This window comes from Vanellus vanellus, assembly GCF_965231255.1.
Source record: "Vanellus vanellus genome assembly, chromosome: 4".
In the NCBI taxonomy this organism is placed as follows: Eukaryota; Metazoa; Chordata; class Aves; order Charadriiformes; family Charadriidae; genus Vanellus; species Vanellus vanellus.
This window is the reverse complement of record NC_138909.1, coordinates 5,498,817-5,514,097: the sequence shown is the minus strand read 5'-3', so window position 1 is coordinate 5,514,097 and position 15,281 is coordinate 5,498,817. Positions and strand designations below refer to the sequence as shown.

General features: G+C 36.4%; 1 protein-coding gene across 1 annotated transcript in view; it reads left to right on the top strand.

Moving 5' to 3' along the window:
• The window catches only part of PRSS12 (serine protease 12), a gene marked incomplete at both ends in the record, with an annotated part of 42,528 nt that overhangs the window by 7,999 nt on the left and 19,248 nt on the right, over positions 1 to 15,281 (top strand). The window contains 6 exons of the mRNA XM_082482004.1: positions 824 to 962; positions 3,236 to 3,414; positions 5,452 to 5,602; positions 10,242 to 10,420; positions 11,074 to 11,215; positions 12,202 to 12,398. Of these exons, the coding sequence (XP_082338130.1) occupies positions 824 to 962; positions 3,236 to 3,414; positions 5,452 to 5,602; positions 10,242 to 10,420; positions 11,074 to 11,215; positions 12,202 to 12,398 (987 nt within the window). The remainder of the gene's footprint in view (positions 1 to 823; positions 963 to 3,235; positions 3,415 to 5,451; positions 5,603 to 10,241; positions 10,421 to 11,073; positions 11,216 to 12,201; positions 12,399 to 15,281) is intronic.

Here is a 15,281-nt window from a genome sequence, read left to right as displayed (position 1 = left end):
TTCTGTTATGACTCTTTGTTCTGCTTCTGTAGAGTTCTGTGGAATTATACCTATGACCTTTAGTTCCCAAGGCACTTGGTGACCTTCAACAGAAGATGCATCTGGCATCTCAAGCAAAACTATTGTAATAAAAAATGCAAAATCTGTTAATTTTCTTGGATATCTGTGTTCTGTAGCTCTCAAGAAGCAGACTCCTTTTTCCACTTCTTTTAGATGATCCCTCATGTGTTTAGCTTGTCTTGTCTCAGAATTTGGTAAAGACCTCTCATGAATTAATGTTTTTCTGTCTGAGAACAAGTATGAACAAAGGCATTCTTTAGCTAAAATAAACTGCTGACATCCATGACATGCATAATGTTACATGGGTCAGAGCAAAAGCTATGCAATCTATGTGGTTGTTTTCTGATTCCCTTGAGTTGGATAGAATTGTGTGGAAGTATAGCACTCATATATATACACATATACTTTTTGCTCACTTAGGTAGAGGTTACTGCATTTAAATAATTATGTGTAGTCTATACATACTTTTCTTTTGTTAGATCTTTTACTAAGTTGTAGCATAAGAAGGATCAGAAATGCGATGTAATTTCAGTATAAGAAGCAAAACGGTTAAAATAAGGTTATCTCCTTTTGTGTATCACTGTATAATAATGTCAGATGTGCCAGAGTGCTTCTTAGAAGCAGCTCACCCAAAGGGGACAGAGATGGTAATACATGAAACAGGAACTCCCTCTGCAGTGGGAAAATCACGTCTTTTGTATGTAATACATTAATTGAGCAATGGAATATCTTGGAGGCTTAATGTTTTTATTTTTTTAACTAGGGTCAGTGAGACTCCAGGGTGGCAAGAATGAGTTTGAAGGCACAGTGCAGGTTTATTTGAATGGACTCTGGGGAACAATCTGTGGGAGCCATTGGGACAATAATGATGCAACAGTCGTATGTCGACAGCTGGCACTTGGGTAAGTTTCAGTCTGAGTAAAAATCGGTCAACTTATTTTAATGATGTTTCAGTATAAAGGACAACCTATTTTGCAAATCCTGAGGGCTTTTTGTGTTTGATGATTGTTTTTTTCTGTTTGAAAGTTGTTGAATGTTGAAGTTGTTCTTCCTAGAATTCTTTGCTTCCTTCAATTGCACTGTAGTTCAAAGATGTTGCTGTGAGAATCAGTATTTCATGTGAAAGCTGCATATGGGATATGGGGGGGAGCACACCAGCGTAGATACTCTTGGCTTTCAAAGTAAAAAGTGTGAACAGGTCAGAAAAGCTTAGGGCAAAGAAAAACTGCTTTACTAGACATCCAGGAGATGTCCACAAGGGCAGAAATATAAGGTCTGATCCTGATCTCACTTACATAAGTATCAACGAAGAACAGCTCCAGTGAGGTTACTGAATCTATAAAAATGTAAATGTGGCTGGAATTAGACTCTACTTGGGCTCCTAATCATAGGAAAATTCCAGTTTCTCAGGAGCATGGGGTTACCCTGGTAATTGTCCATTCTATCCTGCCAAAAAACGTCTGGGACTCATCCTAGGTTTTTGGAACATACTGTATTTTTGTTGTGCACATCTTCATCTAGCTAGATAGCTCATATGGTTTACTTTCAGAGTTGCACACTGATAACAAACACCAAAAGACAAGTTTTGCAGCTTTACATTTTCATGGAAACATTTTACTGAGTTATAGTAATATTGGACAGGTTCAAAGTCCCTGCATTGTCCTCATTGACCACTACTTCCCACTGCTATCAGAATGGAGTTAATCAACAGGACCCTTTAACATAATTTGGTTATTAAACTCTAGCTAATGCCTATAGTGATACTGCAATTGCAATTGTAAGATGAAACGGAGGTAAAGAAGAAAATGCATATACCAAAAGGGAGTTTCAAAAATGAAATGCAATTTCAGCTTCTAAAAAATCAATGCTGTTCAAGTTAGCAACCAAATTACTTGAACATCCCCCCCTTAGCACCCCATTCAGTTTACACTTTCTCAATAAGCCACCAAGTATGGCTGGCTTTATTGCCTTTCTACCAGTTCTTTCAGTCACATACCAAAGTAGTGATTTTGTTTGCTACAAGCAATAAGGGCTTTTATAGCTTACTTGCACTGTGACATTCCTAATGATTATTCCACTTTTTAAGACTGGTAGCCAGAACTAAATCTAAGCTGTTTTATAATGTTCAATACTAATCTGGACACACCATGCCAACTTATAAAAATATGAGGATTAGATGAGATAAGAGTTCAGCCATCTGGAGGCCATGATTTTGCTTATGACTTCAGCTGTCTACGTGCAATGTCTCCTTTCCTCGTTTTCATCAAAGTTCTTTTTGCTTTCCATATCCTAAACATTTCAGTTGAACGAGACTGCTATTAGCAAAAGTAGTTCAGTGGTACGGGTGAATGGTTTGGTCTTTTCAACAGAAATAGCTTAAATCTGAATCTACGCCAAAAAGCCCCAAGCAAACAGTAGTTGAAAGTTTCTGTTATCGTGAGTGTTTGGCAGAAATTTGGATCTATATATCACACGGTGAACTCACTAGGTATTGTTGGTGCTCTTCAGGTGTTTCCATCTATCTGTTCCTTTTATTTCACAATATTTGGGCTTTGTTTTTAATTTAATTTTGCTGGGCATTATATGGAAGAAAAGATGGCTCAATAATTGTTGCTGCAGATTCAGTATGGGAAGGAAAGGAAGCTGTTTACAAATATTCTGGATGGATGGTAATGGCTGAATAGAGAATAATGGACACGGGCCTGATCTAATGGAATATGAGGTGTTTTCACCGCCCCATGGTGACAACCATATTATATGATGTGTATGGGCAGAGCACTGGTATGTTTTAATGGAGTAAAGGAGAGGATAAGGGTGAAAGGCCGGCTAGCAGTACCTCTCCTGGAAGTATAACTTCAGTGGGATGGTACTGTAGATTCACCTATGGACGGTGGACTCCATTGATTTTTGTAGTTAAGAACCAGGAGAACAGGAATGTAACTGGCCCTGCAGCAATAGAGGCCACTGTACAAAAATATCCCACAACAAAATGGTGAGAACTGGGTCACATCTGTTACTTTGTGCAGAAGACAATGCTGAACTGTATGAAAATGTGATGAATTTACACTGCTGAAGAAAGCCCTTTGTTTTGTACTCCAAGATTTATATATGAGAAAACGTTCCACTTCCCCTCCTCTCCCACTCTAATGTCCTATCCCAATTATTCTTCTTACAGTGAAAAAGGTACAGCAAAACACATACCGTTTTCTGGACTGGGCCTTATTCCTGTTTACTGGAGTGAAGTGCGTTGTCGTGGTGATGAAGAAAATATACTGTTATGTGAAAAAGACATCTGGCAGGATGGAACATGTCCTCAAAAAATGGCAGCTGCTGTCACATGTAGCTCTTCCCTGGGTAAAAAAAATACATATGGTTTGGCTAACTCCTTACCTTATTTAAATAGACGTAGTAATAATTACTCATTATTAAATTAGAAAAAAAATACTACGACGTCTTGGAACAGGAAATTAAACAGATTGAATCATCACATCATTAACTGTTTCAAATCCCTCTATGCTGTGCAAACAGCAATTAGCTGGACCACTTTTTACCTTCCCATAATCAACAAGCAAATTATTGCTTTGAGATGTAGGTTGTGAGGAAGGGCGAAGCAGCGAGAATCTCTGGCTGTAAAAGTAGGATTGTTGTCCCCCCACATTTCTTTTAAACATTTTATTTAAAATTATTTATTTATTATTTTATTTGTCTACTCAGAGGTTGACTTTCCTAGCTACATATGCTACATGTCTGTTAGCTTTTCTTGAACAGCAGGGAGGAGCAGCAATTTCACAAGCAGGCTATGCCTTCTTTGGTACAGCAGTGTTGGGATGACATTTCTTACTGTGAACATGGATGACATCGCACAAGAACTGAAAAGGTTTTGCCCTATTCTGCATACATTTAAAACAGGTCCAAGACTTCCCAGCTGAAGATGTGCTACCTCCCATATCACTCACACAAGTCAAAATGATGTTAGGAAAAAAATATTATTAATGTTTTTAAGGTATTTCAGATTATTTTAATAAACATGATAAATGGCAACTAAATGGGCTATTATACCATCAGATATAAGATATTGCTGACTTTGAGGAAGGCTAGGTTGGCAGTACTGATGAGCTGGTAATGGTAATCTCTTCAGTTGTAACTAAAACATGTACGGCTGCAGCCAGCTCTGTGTTGCCTTTCCTCTCCTACTTACATTCCTGTCCAAAGGCAGATATATTTTTGTCCTAAAGCTCCACTGTTCGTGAGGAATATCTTGGTAAATGACTTTTAAAAAATCATTTTGGTCTTAATTTAGAAAGCTATAGCATAGAGAATCTTTGTAAGCTAGGAGACAAGTTGACAGACCAAAGGAAGAGAAATAGTTTTGCCTAAAGAAATGGAAAACTATAAATTTGCAAATTATACTTTTAGATCATAAGGTTTTCCTTCTGTTTACGGACATTTTCACCAGAAAACCTTGTTTTGCTTAGATCAATTTATTAAAGGACTGTTTTATTTTTCAATAACACTGAAAGGAAATTCATCAGTAATTCAGAGTCCAGGATATCTGAAATAAATTAAATTGATCCTGAGTTTCAGCAGACTAGATGAAGCCTTCATGTTTTGCAGGTTCTACTGCAACTAGTTTTTTTAAATTACAAAAAATCAGATTTCATACCTGTGAAATAGTAAGATGAAATCGGGAGAAATGCCCTCAGTTTTCTTTTTTTTAAGCCAAGAATTAGATTAAATAGTAGCATTAATTGGTTGGAAGGCCTACACAAAAATTAATCACGTTTCAAATCATTCAGATGCTAGACATGGTGAAACTTTAAAATAACCTTTTAAATACTACAGCGATTATTTTTGTATAGATGATTTAAGCTGTTTCCATTATTATAGCTTCATGCAGAAGCAATGCTTTCAAGACAATTTCTTACTGGACCACAAAAGGGCTAATGATTTGAAAAGGCCAAAAATCAAACTGTATCTCAGAAAGAGAAGGGAACAATACTGACTGGAGCAGTGTAATGAGAAAACATGAGGATGAATTTCTACTTCTGTGGCAATGAAAGAGCTAATTTTGCTCTTATGTTAGAAATGCAGCTCTACTGACTGATTGTAGTATTTGGCCTTACAGCCCTAAGTACCCGTGAACGCTTTGACACTTAAGTAACTCAAGATCAGTATGGTTACTTGTCTGTATAATATTCTTCAACTACTGAGAGTGGAGCTTAGGAGAACGAATTTCTAAAGTTTAATTTCAGGTTTTCCATCTAACTAGAAAAAAGTGTGGTTCTTGAGCGATGTCAGAGAAACCATTAAGCCATCTTCTTTTTCCTTTACTATCAAGATAACATTCTGGGAAAGAAATGACCTTTTCCTATATTCTATGTTTCATCACAGCCCCTGTCTTTACTCCTATCCGGCTGACTGGTGGGAAGAACACTCATGAAGGAAGAGTAGAAGTCTACCATGCTGGCCAGTGGGGGACTGTCTGTGATGATCAGTGGGATGATGCCGATGCTGAAGTTGTCTGTCGGCAGCTTGGCCTTGGGTTTGTTTTTCTACATATTTTCTACTACAGCAACAAAGTGGGAGAGTTAACCAGATGCACAGCTTGGAGTTGTCTCCTTTAAAATCGCACTAATACTTTGAAGCAGTAACTAAGTTTATTTATAGAAGGTTCAGGTACAGCACCATTACTTTCAATTCCCTGGAACTTGGATTTGTAGGATCCAGTTTTCAGTGTCATGTGATAGGGGCAATTTTGTCTGTAGGACAGACAAAGTATGTGTCTCAGAATAAATGCTGACTTTTTAGGGAAAACTCACTACAATTTCAGTAAAGTTTCAATCAAAAACTGTAGGTGAAGAAAAGGAAGTTTTTGACTTTACAGTCTAAAGGACTTTAACAGTGCTTTGACTGTTAAAATCCTTACATCCACTTTACCGACAAGTCTAACAGCCTCCTTGTTTGGAGTAAGAGCACTGCTTTGTCAGGAAGGATATGTTTTTTGGCATGCCTGTGAGAATCTCTCAAGATTTGTTTAAGTCACAAGTCTCTGAAGATTGTCAGTGTGCATATACTGAGTGGAGATCTGTTTGAAGTTTTGACAGTTAAGCTTGTCAACGATTTTGTCTGAACTAAGCATGGTCCATAATATAGTCACAGCAGCAGAACAGGATTTTCCTGCAACTCTTCTGAACAGCCGGGGGTGATTTTGATACAACACACAAGATAAGTATTCAGTATCTGAGGAAAGATGCAGCAGAAGTGGGAGGCAAAGAGGAGAACTGCTGGATCAGAGAGGAAGGAGATGGGGACAATAGGGATGAAACACCAGATGGGTTGAAGAAGGAAGGAACTAGGAGCAAGATGCAGAGAAGATGTAAACTCAAGGAGGAGAAGGGGATTATGTCTGAGACAGACTGGATGAGAACTAAGCAGGTCAGTGCAGACGAGACTGGAGCAGACGCCTGTGCAACCCTGCTGGGATTATGATGAATTAAAAGCAGTGGCATTGAAGGTAGCAAGCTCTGTGGCATTAATGGGTGGCTCCTGGAATGTACTTGTTTTATAATGTGAAACTGAGGCCTTGGACTGCTGGTGCCCCACAAATTAGCTCAAAAGGATGAGAACTGTGCAGTACTTATAAAGCTTCTAGATCTCCTGGTGAGCCATGTGGGAATCAACGTGCTCCTCTGACAACACATTTTCATTTTTCCACAGTTTAGTTTATATTTCTATATTCCTGTACATTTTCAATTGGGAATACCTAATAGAATGCCTAACTTCTTACAGGCTTTTTCTGCTTTTGAATTGGGCCACTATTAATAAGTTTGGGGAGTTACTAAGCTATGCTTTACATTTCTGTATACCAGGGACAAATGTCGTGCTCTTAACCTGCCTCCTTACTGATTACAATAAAACATTTGATGATTTATATTTAATGTTCAGAACTGCAGTTCTGAGATGCTTCTAATTTAATGCGTTTTTCTGAGTAAACAAATTGTATTAATAGGGTGCTAAATCTTTTTGAAGTATGTCTAGAGATTTACAGAATTTCTCAAGTAATCAAGATGTCTTAACAAATACACTTATTACTGTGAAGTAAAATTTTACCAACAGTGGCAGTAGATCAGTTATGAAGTAATAAAAATAATCTTAATTTGAATACTGTTAATCCATCTGGAAACCTGCCACAAATTGTAAAACAAAGCATCTCAGTAAGTAGCTTCCCACACCCTTTCAACTTTTCTGTAGCACTCCTACAAAACTTCAGAATATTAATCTACCATTAATAGGCGAAAAATAATGATAATTTATTTTATTATTTGGTATCATAAATACTTTTTGCTTGATACAAATTGGTCTTGTTATAGCAATGGAATGTGCCGTCTCTGCTTTACTGGACCTTGAGAGAATCTTACTAGATATGGTATAATTTGTTTTCAACATTCAGAGTAGTCAAGCATTATCTCTTTGATTGCAGCCAGCTTCTCAATGAATAAGGTTTTTTTTTCCTAACACTTTCCATACATTTGTACCAGCATCAAAACTAAAAAAATACAAGAAACAGAAGCTACGTATGAGAATTTTGGTTTTGTGTAAAGTTTGTACATATGCAAATACTACTCAATAAACTTAAATGAAGGTAATTTATCTTATACATATAAATGTTCCAAAGTACAATCATCTTAAAAACTACTAGTAAATCAGGTTTTCTGTAATAAGCCTATAATTTATTTAGGGTAATATTGATAAAAATTGGTATCCTGAAAGTAGGCTCTTCAGTCCATATTTATTCAATTCTACAAAAATAGCGTGAAGTGCTGAGAACTCACAGAGCCTATCTTGGTACCTCAGAAAGATACACTGGAAAACCAATACATTTTTGTTTATTTAGATGCTTAAATATAAATGGGATACCTAGATTTGAAATAAGTATTACCCTTAGTGTACGCTATGGATTATATTTTCTTAGTTTACTATATAGTCATTCACAATTTCAACCAGTTTGAAAAGCAGCTCTTTATGAAGTACAAGAGAGAGAGTATTTGGCACTCTTCCCCCAATACCAGCACTGCAAAATACAAGTGTTCAGTAAATTAATGCTATATAAAAATGCATGGTTACTTAACAAACTAAATGAAAATATAGTGAGGGCAATCAGGAAATGTTTGCAAACCTCAGGGAAAATACAATTTTCAATCTATTAAAATTCTTCTTGGCATTGGTAAAGGAAAAAAATTAGAGCAAGACATCTGTTAATATGATATTTGGAATTAGCAAGTTCATTTGGAAGAAAAGGTAATGTCTAATTAAAAATATCTCAAAAACAAGGTATTAACTTCAGACTGAAGCTATGTGCTTTGCTAAAATGTTGCCTGCTTAGTGTTTGAGGATATTTTTGGTTTACTTACCTGCTTCATTGAAGCAATCACAGATTATAACTTCTCCCTACTGAGTAAGATCGATCTGCTTTGTGATATTTTCCATGTTTACCACCACTTGAAGAAGGCATCTGGTCATCAAAGAATCAGCCTGAAAATTAACAGTGCTTTTTCAAGATTAAGGAAGCACATTAGCTCGAAAATATGAAAAACAAACTGATTTTAAACAAAATGAAAATGCAAAACACACATTAATTTACCTTTCTTGTGTGTGCTTTTATTTAATGAACACTACCATCTACAGTGTCATGAATTTCCACATCCTTCCTTCTTATAGAACATTTTTCTGATCCTAATTTAATTTTTATAAGCCTCTTACTGCTGTTATTTTTCCTATAACCCTTTACTGTTTATCAAGAATTTGTATGATTGCTAATTGTAAATTTAGTAGGTTGCCTTTTAATAAAAGGAGAGAGCGGATTGTTACATATTTATACAATGCACTAGAAATAAAATCCACATCTATCTAAATGCATACATGGATTAATGAGTCAGTGTCTTAAAAACATGAATTACTGCAACTTACTTTTTAAAAAAAAAAATAAATCACAGCAATGTACTATTCTGACACAGTCGCAAAAGCCAGTTAAGAGTCTGAATGATTACATACTGAAACAAAATAGTCAAGACTTGTCATGATTTCAGTATAAGCTGAACATGCCATTCCTCTTAGGTGTTATGTGACAATATATGGCTGGTAGTGGAAAACTCTCTTAAAGCAAATTAATAAGTAGTATAGAACCCTGCATCCAAACTACATGTTAATTAATTTAAACTAATTCTTTAGACAGGTAATTCATTATAGTAAAAAATTTAGATAGGCATTTCAATCTCACAAGTTGAAAAAGACGATAGATACTGACAATAATCCTATGAAAACTAGACTGGATACATGAACAGAGAAACTATTGAGCGGAAAGAAGCCAAACCATCAGAAGTGTTTACATATGAAAGACACAGTATCTTAAATAGAATTGGAAAAATCCTGATAGATCATCAAGTGTTAAACACTGCATAATTTCTGTAATCGTGAAACAACTGAATGTTTTCAATTTATGTAGGGTTTTGTGCTCAAAATCCTCTGTGCTGACATAAAGAGTGTAACACACACAAGGTCAATCATTGGTCTGCTTTCTGTTCTTATTTCTACCACCGATTGGTGGTATGACATTTCCAAGTCACTTAAGACCTCTTTGCCATGGTTTTTATGCATCTAAAGGGGGAACAATCACTTTTACGTGCCTCATCTGGGTCTTTGAGATTTGATTCATGTGCTTTGACAACAACAGATAGAAGTCACTGTAGAAATATATACGGGATTATTTTTACTACATATAAACATTAACTGAAAATTAAAATTAGAATCCTCATACCCAAGCTGTACCTCTGTAATCTCTTCTAGGAAAGTTATACTTAAAAATCAAAAGGGACAGAAAAGAAAAATCTCATAGATACAAACCAACAGAAACTGATGTTCTAAAGATGTTCAAATCGTGGAGGTGTGGAAACGGTATGTTTAAGTTTGTCCATAGCCTCAGCTGAGACTGAAGTTGACTGTGGAACCACAGCCCATTATATGACCTAATGCGGGCTGCACTGTCAGTTACCAGTGCAGTGGCTATTTAGGCAATCCCATATGCTCTTTTAGAAGCTGGATATGCAATATTTTAGCTCTTCCCAGTGCGTCCCAGACTCCTCAGCTTGCTTGTTCCTGACTGGGTGTTGGTTACATTTCAACAGGGGTGTTGCCAAGGCGTGGAGCCAGGCTCACTTTGGGGAAGGCTCAGGCCCCGTGCTGTTGGATGAAGTGCGGTGCACAGGAAATGAACTATCGATAGAACAGTGTCCAAAAAGCTCCTGGCGAGAACACAACTGCGGCCACAAAGAAGATGCTGGTGTTTCCTGCACACCTCTGACAGGTACTTCAGTTACCAATAATCACACAGGACAACAGTGACAAATGCAGAGTTCACAGCTCCGGAAAGAGAGTTTTCAAAGTCTGCAGATGTACAAAACCCCACAGTAACAAAGTGTTCTGGCAGTATCAAACCAAACCAGCTATTGGCTCTGGAAATTTTACCGGTACAGAATTCTCCTTATTCAACACAAAGCCCTGGTTCCTCAGTAACCTGCTAACTGCCACTTACTATGTGGGGCATTGCCTTAACTATCACATCTATTAATGGCAGTAAGCATTTCAGTATAAAAGCAATGGGAAATAACAATATATGAAGAAAAAGATAAGGTGTATATACAGTGAAATCATGTAATCAGAGTCCATGGAGTCTGCAGACTTGGTATCTAATGAGGGCTTGGGGGATCGATATCTTGTGCCATTTCTCTTGCACTTAAGCTATTGCGTTATACAACACTTCACAGCTGACCAGGTGCATTAAGGCATTTCTTTCATCTTCTCATTAAATGACACCTAGTGCTCAGCACTAGATTTAGTAGTCTAATATTCCGACCAGATGCAGTAAACACAATGTTACTAATTTTGTTTTAGAACAATAATTGGACCTAAGAAAAACTGATTCTTGTTTTTGTTTTTCCTTACTTGTTAATGACACAGATGGTGCATTAAGACTAACAAGTGGGAAAGGCAGTCATGAGGGACGCCTGGAGGTCTATTATACTGGGCAGTGGGGCACAATCTGCGATGATGGGTGGACAGAGCTGAATACACAGGTGGTTTGCCGGCAGCTGGGATTTAAGTAAGATCACTTGATATTAGATATCTGACTCTCTGACTTGACAATGATGACAAAATTTACATGAACCCTATATTATATGAGTCTGGTTTTTTAATATTAGCTGAGTGCTTCATAGAAAATACTGAGTTAAAATCCATTAAAGCCTGCTTCCCTCAGTCTCGAAGGGATATTTATGGCCTCAGTTTAGGTAGAAGAAAAAGCTTCAACTGAGGTTGTGACTCAGCAGCTATTATTCACTGAGTTTCTTCCAATCTTCTTTTTGGCTGAGATCAATTAATACATACACTATAGAGAAAAACGGATTTGTTGTATTCTATTTGCCTATAAAAGTTTGATCCTTCAAAATCTTTGCTCCTGAACAGTCATTAAAATCACATTTTCAAGGTATATTTTCACATTTCAAGCCTTCTGGATCTAGCTCAGAAAAACCCACAGTCTGGCCCTGGAACACTGTTATGTATTGAAAAGCGCATTTTAGAAAAAATCCCATTACAGCTTCATGTGTTCACTCTTCACTACTTTTCCTACTGACTGTGGCAACAAAGACACCCTCTCACTAGGTGATCGCTGTCTTGCCTTCAGATTATAACAGGTCACATCGAAAAAAAAAATAATTTTGTCTCCTTTTTCCCCAGACTGTCACATTTTAATGTATATATAATACTAAGAACATGCTTTAAGTCTCAATTCAGTGAGGTAGCCATATGCCTGGTTGAAGGGAGGCCTTAATCAAAGGTATTACATTCTCAAGTTTTTATTAATGAAACAGTAACTCCTTAAAAAAAAAACAAACATTTAACAAGAAGCAGCATGTGGTGCTCTCATTGAATTTAATGCTAACTGAACCTGCTCTGACATGGTTAACACTATTTACTGTTACTACTAGAGACAATTCTTTAGAAATAATTTATTTCCTTTCTAGTGCTTAAGTATCACATGGCCTCTGACCACGGTGGACCAAAATGTTATGTATACATGTTATGCAGGTATGGAAAAAGCGCACCTGAGAGCTACTCAGAAGGAACCTCTGGGCCCATCTGGTTGGATGATGTCAGCTGCTCCGGGAAGGAGACAAACCTTCTGCAGTGCTCAAGGAGAGACTGGGGAAAGCACGACTGCAACCATCAGGAGGATGTCAGACTCATTTGCCATCCAGATAGCAACAGCCATAAACTCTCACTTGGTAAGGCATCTCTTTGGTAAAGTCACAGTTTGAGTATTGTGGTGGTTGCAGATCCGAGCAGAGCATACTTAAGGATGCTCAAAATCTTAATATTTGGCAGATGTGTGCAAAGAAGGAATGGGAAGGGAAAAAAGCTCACTTTTCTCCTGAAGATTACAGGAAGTAATTAAGCTTTGGTTAAAGGAGCATAAACAGCCAGAACATTAAAGACCAACATAAATTTATAAGGTAACAAAGTCAGATTCCAGAGATCCTGTTCTCTCAATCTTCACCAGATTTTAGACCTATTCAGCACTTCCTAATGGTACACTGCATTTCAACCAGTACTCTCCAAGTTCTAAGTAACTGCTATCATACTATCAAAAGTGGAGATGTACCCAAGCACTGAGGAATATAAATCAATAATATATTCTCCTATGGCCCCACATACAGACTATCCCAGAAAAAAGGATATACGGAGAAAGAGGAGAAGTTCAGAGATAGCAAAAAGGGTGAGAAGCATAAAATTATTTCCGTATTACTACTGCCTATCATTTAGATTCTGCCTGGGTGAATGGGCCCAACTTGCTGAACAGGACAGAATGATACTACAAACACAGATCTAAGAGCCAGTTCCAATGTCAAAAAGCCTACAAACTTGTCTGAAAAAAATAATAAAAAGACAGGTAAGAAAAGAAATAAGAGAAAAATACTAACTACACAGTGCCACTGTAGAACAAAATATATACAAATGAATTCCAAAGATTCCGAAATCCACATGTAGATAATTAAACAAGAATTCTGGCTATCAGATATGCACAGTAAAGATTACAGGGAAACAATGGGTCGCTCAGCAATTCTGAAAAAGTTTCATTTTTAAAATTTGTTACATACAAAGTTTGCAGCTTGTCAGTAGGTAGCCTTCTACAAAATTGTTGCCAATATTCTTTAGTTTACCTAAGTATATTTTAGTCATTTTTGAAATCAGAATTAAAAAAAAATTATCTAGTGGAGTTAGTTTCACAGCTTTACTGAAATGTAATGGATATGCAAGCCTGGGTGCCTGAAGTTCTCTGGAAATTACAAACTGAAGGTCTATCCTGCAAACTAAGACATGGATTTACTGCATGACATCGCTACCTGTTATAACAACAATCAGCAATTCCACATGTACTTTTCTAGTCTCTCCCTCTTTATAGTCTATTTCTTTATAGATCTTTTGATCTCTCACAATCCAATGAATGTTTTGTGTTGCAGTACAGTTCCACTATGTGTAGATGATGTCAAATAATATTTGGTAGAAAGCATTTTCTCAGACCAAAAATAACAGGAATTCAAATCATGACTGCTGTCTTTACAGATGCAAACCATCTGTGTTGCTTTGCTCAAATTCCTATAAAATATAATCTTAGCTGAAGAAGATCTGGTTCAGTTAAATGCATCCATATGGCAACATTCTCACATCCCCCATTACCAGAAAGTTATATAAATTTTGCGCTCATAATTTTTTTTTTCCTAAAACACAAGAAGACGAGATAGCAATAAAATAACTAGACTTTAATATACTTTAACATCCCATGCCTCTAACTGGGTAATATAATTTTCACCTATATCAATTCTTGCAGAATAACACATCATTTCAACATGAAAATGAAGACAGTGTATCTGATATTTCCTTCGAGATTTCTGATTGCAAAGTAGACAAAGACTCTATTGTTACTATTTACTTCCCAGCATTTGAAAAAGCCTTTTTTCTCCCTCTACGGATGAAAAATATGAGAAATTAGTAGATGATATGGCTTGAGGAAATACAGACATTAAGAAACACTAAAAATGAGACAGAATACACTACAATAACTACAACTACATTTGTTTAGTATGTAAGATCATGACAATGTAGCTAAACAGAAAGTCACTGAAGTCAATTCATGTAACTGTCCAGACAGTACAAACTCCAGTATAAACCATATGCTTTAAATGCCATTTGAAGCAAACAAACTTTAATCTTGTTTTCAAATCTTTCCTTTTTTAATTAATGAATTAGGCCACATTTAACTAGCTCTGATCCACAGTAAGGTTTGGTATACAAAAAGTCATTCACACCCTAAATTAATCTGAATTAAATATCAAATTCAAATGTCTCAAAATACTGCTTTATTTAAGAGCACAATTAAGTAATTTCTCATCCTTATAGATTTGGAAAAGATTAGGAACAGAGTAGATGAATGAGGAACAGTCTTTCCAATTATTCTAAAAAGAAACTCTCATTAGCGTATTAAGGATTATAAAGTATAGCATACTAAAAGATAGAAGATGATTCTCATTTAAATATTATAAGGGGGCCTTAGAAGAATTCTTAACTGTTTTAAGGCTACTTGCATTGCTTGCATGCTATAAAGCAGTTTTAATATAAGCAAGAATCAAATATGTACTTTGCCTAATGATTCAAAATTTAACCACAGGCCAAGCACCAGACGAACTGTGATTAATTAAGTCTGACTAATCTACATAAGTGAGAATTTTGTATTATGAAAATATCTGAATAAGCAATCAATTTAAATTGCTAGAAAAATAATCATGCATTAGTCTAGAATAACTTGCTGTAGAACACTATGCTATCACACAAAATACAGAACAGCATGCATAAAGCTAAGTAATAAATGAAGTTCAACACAAAGCTGCACTTTTTTGCTGAGATAGTGGATAAGAGGAGTGGTAGCGACCAGTTTGAGAATGGATTTATGAATTGAGATATAGTTAAATTCACCCATAAAGTTTCTGCAAGGAAAGCGTGTCCAGCTTGTATGCGTATCATATTAAAGATATCTTGGGTGTCTTCTGCCTTTAGGGGGAGAACTGTTCTGTGCCCATTGTGGTTAAACTCTAAACTACATCATATATTTG